This window comes from Caretta caretta, chromosome 2 (assembly GCF_965140235.1).
Source record: "Caretta caretta isolate rCarCar2 chromosome 2, rCarCar1.hap1, whole genome shotgun sequence".
Lineage (NCBI taxonomy): Eukaryota > Metazoa > Chordata > Testudines > Cheloniidae > Caretta > Caretta caretta.
Genome location: NC_134207.1, coordinates 254815327 through 254828529, shown reverse-complemented (window position 1 = coordinate 254828529; position 13203 = coordinate 254815327). Strand labels below are relative to the sequence as shown.

Below are 13203 nucleotides of genomic sequence, written 5' to 3'. Positions count from 1 at the left end.
TTCTGTCTGCCACGGCAACGAACAACTGCACTGACTTACAGAATGGCTTTGTTCTATCTACGTAGAAGGCCGGTGCCCACCTGACGTCCTGGATGGAAGGATGTGTAGCCTGAGCTCCTTATCTGACACACGAGGCTTTGGAAAGAAGATGGGTAAGTATATATCCATGCTAGTATGAAACTGGGAAACGACCTTGCGCAGAAATGCTGGGTGAGTTCACAGCTGGACTTTATCCTTGTAGAAGACTGTATAGGGCGGCTCCGAAGTGAGTGCCCTAATCTTGGACACCCTGCGGGCTGACGTTATTGTGATCAGGAACGCAACCTTCCAGGAGAGAAGCAGGAGACAGCAGGAAGCCAGAGGCTCAAAGGGAGGCTCCGTGAGCCTCAACATCACGAGGTTCCAAGGGGACAGGATCCCAGACGTGCAGGTAGAGATGCTCCAGACCTTTCAAAAGCCATGCTGTTGTGTCGTGAGTGAAGATCGACCTGTGTTGGAACGGAGGATGGAAAGCCGAGACAGTGATCAGGTCGACCTTGATTGATGACAGGGACAAATCTTGGAGTTTGAGCTGCAGCAGATAATCCAGTACCTTCTGCAGTGGGGCCTGCACGGCCCGAATACCTCATTCCGGGGCCCAGCACGTGAACCTTTTCCATTTGGCCACATAAGTCACTCTGGTGGAGGGTTTCCTGCTACCCAGAAAAATCTACTGAACATGGGCCAAGCATGCCCATTCGTCCACGCTTAGACATGCAGTAGCCAAGCCATCAAGTGCAGTGCCGCCAGGTTCGGGTGTAAAAGGCTTCCATGGTTCTGGGACAGCAGATCCGGCCAAAGGGGTAGTTGCAATGCTGCTTAGCTCCTAGGCGGAGGTGTGGCCAGGCAGCTCTGCACGCAGGCTCAGCCTGCAGGCACCACTCCCGCAGTTCCCACTGGCTGTGGTTCCCAGCCAATGGGAGCTGCGAAGCCAGCACTCTGGGCGGAGGCCGTGCACAGAGTTGCCTGGCCACACCTCCGCCTAGAAGTTGAGGGAGGGGGATGTTGCTGCTTCCGGGGAGCCCTCCAGAGCCCACCTCACCCCATCCCGTGCTCCTGCTCCCTCCCCCACACAAACTTTACTGCAGGATGGGAGGTGGCAGTGGCCCGAGACGGCCCCAGCAGCAGCTGGTGCACCTGGCGCAGGGGCTGCCTGAGCTGCCCCTGAGCCAGGCACACCAGCCGCTGCAGAAGTCATGGAGGTCAGGGAAAGTCATGGAATCCATGACCTCCGTGACAAACTCACAGCCTTAACTATAAACAATTATTTCCAAGGTCCTAAGGCTTGAAGTCAGAAGATATGAAACCGCTAGCCCTTGCTATGCAAGGAAAGGCATTCCAACTAACCACCATGGGCGGTAAGAAGGAACTGAGAGGGCGCAGGGCCAGCAGTGCCTGATATACTGACACCTGAGCGCGGCACTCAAGGGGTCAGCTACAGCTGGCCCTATGGATCCCGCTAAGGCAAAAATCTCTGACGACCGTGCACATGGGCGCGCGCACACCTAGAATGGAATCGACCTGAGCAATCACTTGAAGAAGAATATAAAGTTATGCCCATTAATGTAACAAATCACCTCATCTCTGACCACAGATAGTGTTTAAAATTGTATTCAGTGAGAAGGGAATCTCTTTATATTATTTTTTTACATAAGACCACTAGGAAATGGAAGAAATATAAGAAATCACTGAGAAAAATTAGACTGCATGAGATATTTGTAATCTCAAGCATTTACAGAATTATTAATTAAAATAAACACTGTTTTGAAGAACTACTGAAGTCACTGCAATAAGATCAACTTAAAATGGGTCTCAGTGTTATTTATTTATTTTAGGAGAGCTTTTTATTTGTCTTTTATGTACAATGCATATTTCTCCAGTTCTCAGTCAAGGGCCTCCAGTCCCAAATGGCTTTTTACTACAGAAATTGCCCTTTTTGGCAGATAACTGGGTATTACTCTTCTCAGAGCTCGTAAATGTAGTTTGGCTATCAGGATCACTACAGAGTAACCCCAAGGCTCCTTCACCCGTCTCCTGGGGGCAAAGCACGTTACAGTAGATTCTGCTTACTAGCAACCCAGATATTAACATCGGGCTAATAGCAACATTTTGCCAGGAGCTAATCCCATTCCATTTACTTTAATGTTAATGGCCTCTGGATATTGACAATGGCATGCCTCTTATTACAAACATTTTTTTGGAACAAAGGCTCCAGACACAGGCGGTTTGCAAAGCTGCAGCCAGGGAAGGAAGGGCTGGGACATGCCTTCCTTGGCTGCAGCCACACGAACCTACCTGTGCCCAGTGCTCAGCACAACCCAGAGCTTCCTTCTGGGGCTGCAGCCTTGAAAACCTGCCAGTGCACAGGGTCTACATAGGAAGTGAGGGGCTGCAGACTGGGAGGGGAGGCTATGGGCGGGCACTAGCAGGGAGCGGGGCTGCAGCCTTGATGCTAGAGTTATGTGGTACCTTTCCCTGTGCTCTCTGGGCTGCACACTGCTGGGGGCTGCACCTAGAGAAGGAAGAGCTGGGATGTGAGGAGCTTCGACCCCCTGGAAGCACAGGGAGAGGTACCATGCAGCTCTGTGGGCCCCCAAGGCCTCTGCTCAGAGTAAGAAGCCCTGGCATCTGGGCTGGAACCTCCCTCCCTGCTGCTGCCCTGCCTGCAGACAGGTTTGTGGGGCTGCAGACAGCGAAGGAAGCACTGGGATGCGTCTTCCCTGGCTGCAGCCCTGCAAACTTGCCTTCTGCTTATTGACAAATGCTGTATATGGCAACTTTTTTTTGCTGGCAAATGAGGGATTGCTAATAAGCAGAATCTACTGTACTTCCAATAATATTCTCAGCTGCTTTCAGTCTAGGATTGGGGAGAAGGAGGCCAGGTCTGGGAACAGTACCAGTTTTCTCATATGATAGAACATAAGAAATGCCATACTGGGTCAGACCAAGGGTCCATCTAGCCCAGTAACCTGTCTTCCGACAGTGGTCAATGGCAAGTGCCCCAGAGGGAATGAACAGAGCAGGTAATCATCAAGTGATCCATCCCCTGTCATCCATTCCCAGCTTCTGGCAAACAGTGGCTAGGGACATCCTCCCTGCCCATCCTGCCTAATAGCCATTGATGGACCTATCCCTCCATGAATGTAGTTCTTTTTTGAACCCTGTTATAGTGCTGGCCTTCACAACATCATCTGACAAGGAGTTCCACAGGTTGACTGTGCATTGTGTGAAAAAATACTTCCTTTTGTTTGTTTTAGTCCTGCTTCCTATTAATTTCATTTGGTGGCACCTAGTTTTTGTGTTATGAGAAGGAGTAAATAACACTTCCTTATTTACTTTCTCCACACCAGTCAGGATTTTATAGAGCTCTATCATATCCCCCCTTAGTCATCTCTTTTCCAAGCTAAAAAGTCCCAGTCTTATTAATCTCTCCTCATATGGAAGTCATTCCATACCCCTAATAATTTTTGTTGTCCTTTTCTGAACCTTTTCCAAGTCCAATCTGTCTTTTTGAGATGGGGCAACCACATCTGCATGCAGTATTCAAGATGTGGGCATACCATGGATTTATATAGAGGCAATATGATATTTTCCTGTTTTATTATTTATCCCTTACTTAATGATTCCCAACATTCTGTTCACTTGGATGTGTTCAGATCTCTTTCTTGAGTGGTAACAGCTAATTCAGACCCCATCATTTTATATGTATAGTTGGGATTACATTTTCCAATGTGCATTACTTTGCATTTATCAACATTGAATTTCATCTGCCATTTGTTGCCCAGTCACCCAGAAGTGAGTCAATAGATACAGTAAACAGAAAAACAGGGACAGAACTCCATTATAAACATGTTTTGCAGATATCCTTATGATGTACAATGGTTTTGGCACAAATAGGTCTTCCCTTGTGCTCCAATACCCACCTTATTCTACCTTAGTTGTCACTGCACTACACGCACTTGCAGAATCTAGTGTATCTACTGATTCAATTCTTACAGCTATTCATACTCTCAACGGATACCTTGATTCCTTCAATGCTAGATTAGATTCTGTGTCTAATAATATTGCCCAAAGTGACAACTGAGTGGAAATGTTAGAGTATATCTTTGTGGATGTGGAGAAAAGATGTTTGGCTCAGGAAAGTGAGATTGAACATACTGAAATATTAACATGTCCTCGTTAAGGGTAACTGCTTGTTGCATCAAAAAAAAAAACAGGAGGGTGGGATTTTCAAAAGGGCTCAATATTGGCCCAGATCTGGTCTCATTATAGTTAAATCAATGCTGAATGTTATTGAAAATCCCTCCCAGAAAGTCTAGAAAACTCGAGTAAAGTTTCTAACTGCATTTTGTGCATTGGGCCTCCAATATCTGGAGGGGGGAATCTAGCTACTTCTGTTTTGTTGTTATTAAATACTTGGGGAGATTTTTTACAGACACAAAAACTTCTTAGGATATGTAAAAAAATGTTCAGTATTTAAATCTACAGTTAAATCTCTCTCATGATAGAATGTAAGGACTACAGTTCGTTGGGGACGGGGCAGGAGGAAATGAAATATTAGGTGTATCAACTAAAATAGATACACGTTTCCAAGTATTTCTAAAAACACCAATTCTGGATGACTAAAATTGCTCTCTCTGTAGGTAGAGGTTCCTGCAGTTAGTTTTTCTGGTTTTCTGACAAGCTTTGCTTAACTAAATTCCAAAAATCTTTTTTCTTTTTGACTGATGATGCAAAAACCTTTTTCATTTTTAAATTAAAAATAACTTGTTATTTTGGATAACTATTCCAATAGAGAGCCAGCAGTCATTATTAGATTTTTGAGATATCTGACTGTAGTTTAATATATAATTAATTACTATTCTTTTGCCATTGGAAAATACTAATTACTCTATATGATTAATACTATCAGATTCCTATTAGTATAAATTTCCATCTTTCCTCACAATGTTTTGAGGATTTTTTTTAGATAAAATGTTAATATGAAATGTTGATATTGTTTTAATGTTTTAAGAGTTTGTATTTTGTTATGAATTAATATCATAATTATGAAATGATAAATTTTAAGTAAGCCAGAGAATTAGTGGAGCTAGGAAAACATTTTTGGCAATCAAGTATTCATGTGTGACATTTCCCTTTAAAAAAGAAACTGCAATATGAAACCCCAGGTTCATATACAAGAAATTATAAGGTTTATACTTACTGACAAAACCAGGACCAAAATTCGGAGGATTAGGCCTAGAAATCTGAGGTGTCAAACTTCCATCCTAAAAATCAGTAAAATGTATAGGCAAAGTGACTAAATCACAATTCCTTTTAAGAAGAAAATAAAATATTCATCATTTATAAACACTTCTGCTGTAACTGTCATATTAAGTTATGTTACCTGTGTAATTGGTTGCTGCATAAGATTCTGGCCTTCGCTAGTCTGCGTTCCTGACATTGGCTGACCCATAAAGGGAAACCTATTGATACATAAAGATCAGCTATAACAGACTTTTAAAACCAGTGAGCACTTTAGTACAGATGCATTGTTTCAAATTATTTTGATCTAAAATAAAACTTCCAACCTTTTAGAGATATTTGTTAGAACTACTACATCCTAATTACTTGCCAGATTTTGAAAATGATATTTCTTATTCCACCCTTGTAACACTTTGTCTTAAGTTCAACCTGTTGTGCCTTATAATTCACAAAGGCATTAACTAAAAATGGTTTATGTTGCCTAATACCAGGAGCTACCTGGAGTTTCCTAATAGTGATGATTCATAAGGACAGCTGAACACATACAGATCACTCGAGAAGTCTCTGTGCTTGAATTTTAAATGCTATGTGATGGAAAAAGTAGGATTCAATGTGCTTAGATACCACAGTATAAATACCTGCACAAATTAGGGTAAACAGCATTTTGGGCATTATAAATAGTTTTTTAAAAGGCACTGCTGCTAAACTGGGACACTGTAACTCCAGAGAGCAACAACAAATGGAACCCCAAAGAGCTTAACCCCAATGACAAGACAGAAGGAGATGGAATTTGTCATGGGGCTGTGTCCTAGATCATGGCTTCTAAATATCACAATCAATTCCTTTTATTGCATTTAGAAACAAAGAGGAAGCCAGTGCTCACAGTTATCCTGCCCACTGAGGATGGGTGTCATTACAATCTGCACTAGCACAAGTGTCTAAGTGCTCTTCGAGGGCAGTGGTTTTCGAATTTTTTTCCTGGGGACCCAGTTGAAGAAAATTATGGATGCCCGTGACCCAACAGAGCTGGGGATGAGGGGTTTGGGGTGTGGGAGGAGCTCAGGGCTGGGGCAGAGGGTTGGGGGTGAGGGCTATGGGGTTGGGCCGGGAATGAGGGGTTCAGGGTGTGGGAGCAAGCTCTGGGCTGGGGCAGGGGGTTGGGGTGTGGAAGGGGGTTACGGCTCTGGGCTGGGGGTGCAGGCTATGGGGTGGAGCCAGGGATGAGGGGTTTGGGGTGCAGGAAAGGCTTCTGGGTTTGGGGGGGGCTCAGGGCTAGGGCAAGCGGTTGGGGTGCGGGAGGGAGTCAGGGCTCTGGGGTGCAGGAGGGGCTCTGGTTTTGGGGAGGCTCAGGGCTGGGGCAGGGGGTTGTGGTGTGGGAGGGAGTCAGGGCTCTGGGCTGGGGATGAGGGGTTTGGGGTGCAGGAGGGGCTCTGGTTTTGGGGAGGCTCAGGGCTGGGGCAGGGGGTTGTGGTGTGGGAGGGAGTCAGGGCTCTGGGCTGGGGATGAGGGGTGTGCGGTGCAGGAGGCGCTCTGGTTTTGGGGAGGCTCAGGGCTGGGGCAGGGGGTTGTGGTGTGGGAGGGAGTCAGGGCTCTGGGCTGGGGATGAGGGGTGTGCGGTGCAGGAGGCGCTCTGGTTTTGGGGAGGCTCAGGGCTGGGGCAGGGGGTTGGGGATGCAGGCTCTGGGGTGGGGCTGGGGATGAGGAGTTTGGGGTTCAGGAAGTGGTTTCAGGTTTGGGGGGGGCTCAGGGCTGTGGCAGGAGATTGGGGCATGGGGTTGGGGTACGGACTTACCTCTGGCAGTTCCTGGTCAGTGACGCAGCCGGGATGCACCGCGGACCGTACTGTGGCCTGGAAATGGCCAGCTGCATGTCTGGCTCCTAGGCAGAGGTGCTCAAGCGGCTCGGCACAACTCTTGCCTGCAGACCCACCCCCCCAGTTCCCATTGGCCAGCAACTGGCCAATGGGAGTGTGGAGCCAGTGCTCAGGGCGGGGGCAGTGTACGGAGCCCTGTGGCCCCCCTGCCTAGAAGCCGGACCTGCTGCTGGCCGCTTCCGGGGCACTGTGCAGTGTCGGAAAAGGTAGGCACTAGCCTGCCTTAGCTGGGCAGCACCGTCAACGGGACTTTTAATGGCAGTGCTGACCAGAGCAAGGCGACCCAGCGCCTTACATGCTGCGATCCAGTAGTGGGTTGTGACCCATGCTTTAAAAAACACTGTTCTAGGGTAGCTGCAAATAGACACAGTTGCAGTAATGTAGCTTAGAAGTGGCACGGGCATGGACCACCATAGTGAAGTCTTCATTACTAACAGTCCAGCTTTATTACACTATAAAGTAGAGACTTATGAGGGAAGTGCTGGAAGCTCTATTGCTTGGACCATTTAAAATTAGTCTAGATAAAAGCACTAGGAAATTTATGGCAGTAATAACAATAAAATAATTAAATCTTGAATAGCAATTTTGATTCATAGATCTTTACTATGCAGAAGAAAAATGCTGCTTTCCCTTTATTGTTTTAGTAGCTTATGGTTAAAACAGTACTGTACTGTATTTGCTTTTTTTTTGTCTGAGCTGCTACGTGATTGCACACTTCTGGTTCCAAATGCGGTGTGTGGTTGACTGGAGAGTTCGTAATTCTGATGTTCATAACTCTGAACTCACACATTTTACAGATGAGGAAACTCAGGTAGAAAGAGATGAAGTGGCTTGCCCAAAGTCTTACAATAGGTCAGTGGTAGAGCTGACAATGGAACCCAGGTCTTCTGATTCCAGTCCAGTAGGGAGCAATGCTATTTTGCCGTAGAGTATGAGCTAAATGATAACATGGGCTTTTTCCCACATCTTACTACTATGATTCGCTGTGATGGTCTATAATTTGCTGATGCTGAAAATGAGTTTTCAGACTCCAGAGGGACAAGGTGGGTGAGCTCATATCTTTTATTGGACCAACTTCTGTTGGTGAGAGACACAAGCTTTCAAGACACACAGAGCTCTTCTTCAGGTCTATTGATGCTGGTGGCTAAAAATGATAATACTTTGGGTCACTTTTACTTTAAACAATAGTGTCATCTTTTGCCTACCTGTTCATAACCATTGGTGGCATCCCCATATTGCTCTGTGCCATTACTTTATTGATACCTTTAAGAGCTACCATTTTTGCTTTCATTATGGGATCAGTGATTGCATCAAAATCTATGAAACAAAAATAGTAAAGAATTACATAGCTGAACATTTTGATTTTACTGAACTACCAACATAATGAATATTTCCAGTATTGGCACATGTACTAATCCCTTTGAATTTAAATCAACTGTATTACAATCATTTAACCATGCATACTGCAAATTAATTTTTTTCTTCACTTTATAACTAGGGATTAACATGCAGGTTTCTATATTCTGTAAGAAACTTGCACTTCTGCAAGCATCTCAGGAATAGGATTGACAGTGCTATTATGGCAAATGGAATAACTTTCATTGCTACAGCGAGCCAAGAAACGCAAAAGAAGGGATATTAGTTTGAGAGAGGCTGGAACAGGAGACATGGCTAGAGGGCGAATCTGTTAAATTACAATCACCACCAAGTTAATGGAGGTATTTGAGAGGGCTGCCTTAGTCACCATGAACAGTGACATGGAGAAGGAATTTACTGCTATTATGAAATAGAATTTATATATATAAAAAAACCAGGAAAAGGAGTCCGACTTGTGCACTTAGTAGACATTATTGATATTGATACGTCAGTGACCGCTAGTCAGAAAGCTCCAGTTGTGTTTAGACTCCTGTACCACACATTGACGCAGTATGTTTTTTAGCATTTTCGTATTACATTACAAGCCGTGGATTAAAATACCTGTTTTATACATCTAAATAATATAAATTGATATGGTATTTGTCTAGTGAACTAACCACCATGAAAAAAGATATCACATACATACCAATATTGGGGAAAAATGGCTCTGAACGCTGACGAATCATGGCTTGCATCTGTCGCTGCTGCTGCTGCTCCTGCCTTTCCTGATCCAAAAGATCCTGCAGAAGAAGGGGCTGCTCCTCTAGCAAAAGAGGTCTCTCACGATTTTGCTGCTGGGCTAGAGTCTGAGGGAGCATTATCTGCTGGGGACCAGATATGCCACTGGGACCAGGGCGATTTGCCAAAGCCACGGCTTGATTACCAGGTTGTCCTGTCCCAAAGCTGTGATTAGTTGACTGACCTTGGATAAATCCTGGATTTACTGTTGCCCCTTGAGAGAAGCTATGGTTTATTCGTGGAACCACGGTCAGATTTGAATTTAAAGTGTTTTCCAAGATTTGTCCAGCAGATGTCATTAGTGTTTGTGAAACACCCGATACGTGATTTGTTTGTGTTGCTGGCAAAGACTGAGGTGAAGAGCCTAATGTCCTTATGTCTGAGTTATCTGAACTCTCATTGGCCAGCAGACTTGAAAGGACTGGTGTGGACCCAGAAATACTGCAAGAACTTATAACACCCTGAGCAGGCAGCTGAGCAGCATTTGGACTAGACACAGTTGTTTCCTGATGCGCAGTAATAGTTTTGTCAGATAATTCTGGATTATTAGGCTGCACAGGAGCTTTTTCTCCATCATTTAACTTTGTTTCAGCAGCAAGCTGAGGGCCTGCAGATTCCACATGTCCACCATTTTTTTCATTTTCAGACTTCGTTTCCTCTAATGAGTTTGGAGAAAGCACTTCTGTTTTAATCTCACTATCCATAGAAGATTTCTTCTGCGGAGAAAGAGCATCAGCAGGGACTGAAGTTTTATCACTTTGTTCTTTCTGTTTTGGTTCTTCTGTCTTGCTCTGGATATCTAATTTGTCATCTATAGGAACACTAAGATCCAATTCCTCATTAAACATACTTTTTTTATCCTCCAGATCAAGTTCTGGGTCTGTGTATGCAATTATGTCAAATTCCCCTGATCTCAGAAGGTCATCAAGGTGAGGATCATTGGTTTCTAGATTATCTAAAGTGTCCAATTCATCTCCTTTCCCATCCTCTGGATCTAGATTTAGATTTTCAAGATCCTCATCATCTAAGTCCTTGACTTCAACCCCATCCAGGTCTTTGACATCTAAGTCTTTTACAGAGGGATCATCAGAATCAAGCTTCTCTTCTAATCCAGTTGGCTGGTTGGGAATCTGTAGATTCCCAGGTGTCTCAGTGGGTGCAGATGTAGGCAAAGGAGTCCCTGAAAAAGCATCATTAACCGGGGGATGACTTAAAGAACGCATGACGAGCACGGGCGGATGGTCATGATTATCCTGCTGAGATTGTGGCAAATGCTCCAAATTTGTAGACATCTGTAACTGGTTAGTTAGACCTTGAGGATTACGTCTCACTGGATCTATGTGTCTTGGACCCTGAAAGTCCTGCCTAGGTATAAATCCTGTATGCCGCTGAAGCTGGGGTGCTGTCTCTATAACATTAGCAGCAGAGGAATTAAAGGGGAGTCTTGGTCTGCCATCAGGGGCTCTGTGGCGTAACTCAATGAATGCTTGCCCCAGTATATTGTGTTGCTGAACCTGAATACCCTGTGGTGGAAAATGCTGAGACAGTCCAGCTGGACTATTCATATGTGTGTTGTTCAACGGTCTAGGCATATCTATAGACAAAGATCTTCTCAGCTGTGGTGGAACTCCAGCGCGTTGCATTTGTTGTTGAGGCCCAAGAAAACGTTCTTGACCTGTTGGTGGACCATGTCCACCTCCTGGAAACCCAAATCTGAAATCAAAGATTTATTAAAGAATTAGTTCTCTTGATTCATTTGGCCCACCTGATCTGGCATATTTCAGAAAAAAACTAATTGCTTAAATATTTTGCATATTATGTTCTTTAATACATTTAAATAAATATTTTATTTTGACCAATCTCAAACTTTAAGTGAGCTTTCTGAACAGAATGAAAAAATATAACTAAAATAACTGCATTCATTATGTTTAAACAAACAACTTGTGCTGTACCAACTCCTCAACCCAAATAATCTTGGATAAAAATGCTTCTTACAGCAAAAACTATCTTGCTAGACATTCCATATTTTAATTGAACTCAGTAAGCGTAAAAGAAAATTGGGGGACCAACCCCCCCCAATATTTCAGTATTGATATTTATTTCACATCTTGGCACTACTTAAAAAAATAATGACACAGAATACAAGTTGTTTCTTGATTGTGTATACTTTACACAAGGACAATAATATTTTCATTGACACCATATTCATAAATCAAAACTAAAGTTGGATTAAATAATTTTCTCTATAAATGCCTAAAAATGCAGTTTTATGGGCCTTGTATACACAGGTGGCATAATGCAAGGAAAAAAATTCCCATCCTTCATCTCCCCCAAACTGCCAAAAAACCAACAATGTATTACTAAGTTTTAATTGTTGAACAATTTCCAGTAACACACACAATCAACTAGAGTAAAAATATAGGCTGCAATAACCTCAGATGCTTACATGCATACTTAACTTTATATATTTACTTCAAAGTGATTACACATGTGCTTAAAACTAAACATGTGTATAAGTGGTTACAGGATTGGGGCTGCGGTAGGCAAATTACATCAGTGTTGCACAGGCCATTTTACAGGAAATCCTTATAACAGTTTAGAACTCTCTCTTAAATACTTATATTTTAAGAAATCAAAAATCATACCTAAGACCATGAGGCCTCATTCCCATGGCAGTCATATCTCCTGGAAATTGGGGTCTATTAAACTGCCCATCAGCAGGAAATGGTCCACGTTGATCTTTTGGGAACACTGCAAACCTTGGACCACCTGGAGGGATGATGGATGCTCTAATATTCCCAGGGTAGGGAGGAGGAGGTCGGTTAAAAATCTGATTTAGATTTTCTTGCTGCCAGTGTTGATGCGGAGCTGCATGGGGAGGCGTGGCTGGATCCTGTAGTGCTTTTTCCTGACGGATAGCATTCTTCTTCTGCTGCTGTTGCTGCAGAATAATTTCACGCAATTTCTGGCGCTGGATTAAAAAATATATTATGTTCACTACTGAAATAAATCTACTTTCAAAATGTTATAATCTATTGGGTAAAGTCCCCCAGAGCCAAGAATCTTGTATAAACAGAACAATCTTTCCTCCCACTCACTAAAAACGCCCCCCCCCCCCTATAATTCCCTTGCAAACTAATCAAAAACCAGATGACATGATTCAGGGTATTGGTAAGAGGCTAGTGAGATCTTTCACCTCAAGGCCCCCTATTCACCAAGGGTCTGTTGATAAATTGTTTAGTAAATTGCTTGATCACACTTTAGTTCATTATGAAATATATTCAAGAGACCAAACAACCAATACCAGTCAGTTTTATTGCTCAAAGTCAATAACAGTATAGTACAGAAAGAAAGGCTCAATATGAGACCAGTTTCTAGAAAGCCTTCTCATGCAGTGTTGTTAAATTCACCTTACAAAGAAGATGCTTCCAAAGTTACAATGCTAAAGTTATTCTTTTTATACTCATCCTGTTTGCATGTAAAAAGGTACTCTGTGCATCATCTGAAACTAGATTTAACCAATCAGCTTTCTACTTTGTTTTTCTGATCCCATGGTACACCCCCAATCTCTTTGTTCTGAATACAGGCATTCCAGGTACCAAAGGGCATGAAGGCACCTCCTAGGTGTATACCAGGGTAGAACAATCATTTATCTTGTCCTTTTCCTTTGGGACATTCCAGGACTGGTGTGAGAGAATAACTCCTTATCTGTTGTTATGGTAAAACACCCATATGTCTAGATCCTGACAGTTTTCCTATCTACTTAAGCCAAAGTTTACTTCAACTAATGCAAGGTGTTATGGGAGACTTGACAGAGGTGAACAGAATAGTGGGGAGTGGATAATACATTCAGTTAACATAAGAACCCACACTTACATTAATACTCTGCCTAA

At 43.5% G+C, this 13203-nt stretch overlaps 1 protein-coding gene across 10 annotated transcripts in view; it reads right to left on the bottom strand.

The window, feature by feature from the left end:
- Window positions 1-13203, bottom strand: part of KMT2C (lysine methyltransferase 2C) — a 328257-nt gene that overhangs the window by 32272 nt on the left and 282782 nt on the right. For all 10 annotated transcript variants that reach the window (XM_048837560.2, XM_048837566.2, XM_048837562.2 and 7 more), the window contains 5 exons: window positions 11956-12281; window positions 9219-11023; window positions 8362-8473; window positions 5426-5504; window positions 5243-5306 (listed from right to left, as the gene is read on the bottom strand). In XM_048837560.2, the coding sequence (XP_048693517.2) occupies window positions 5243-5306; window positions 5426-5504; window positions 8362-8473; window positions 9219-11023; window positions 11956-12281 (2386 nt within the window). The remainder of the gene's footprint in view (window positions 1-5242; window positions 5307-5425; window positions 5505-8361; window positions 8474-9218; window positions 11024-11955; window positions 12282-13203) is intronic.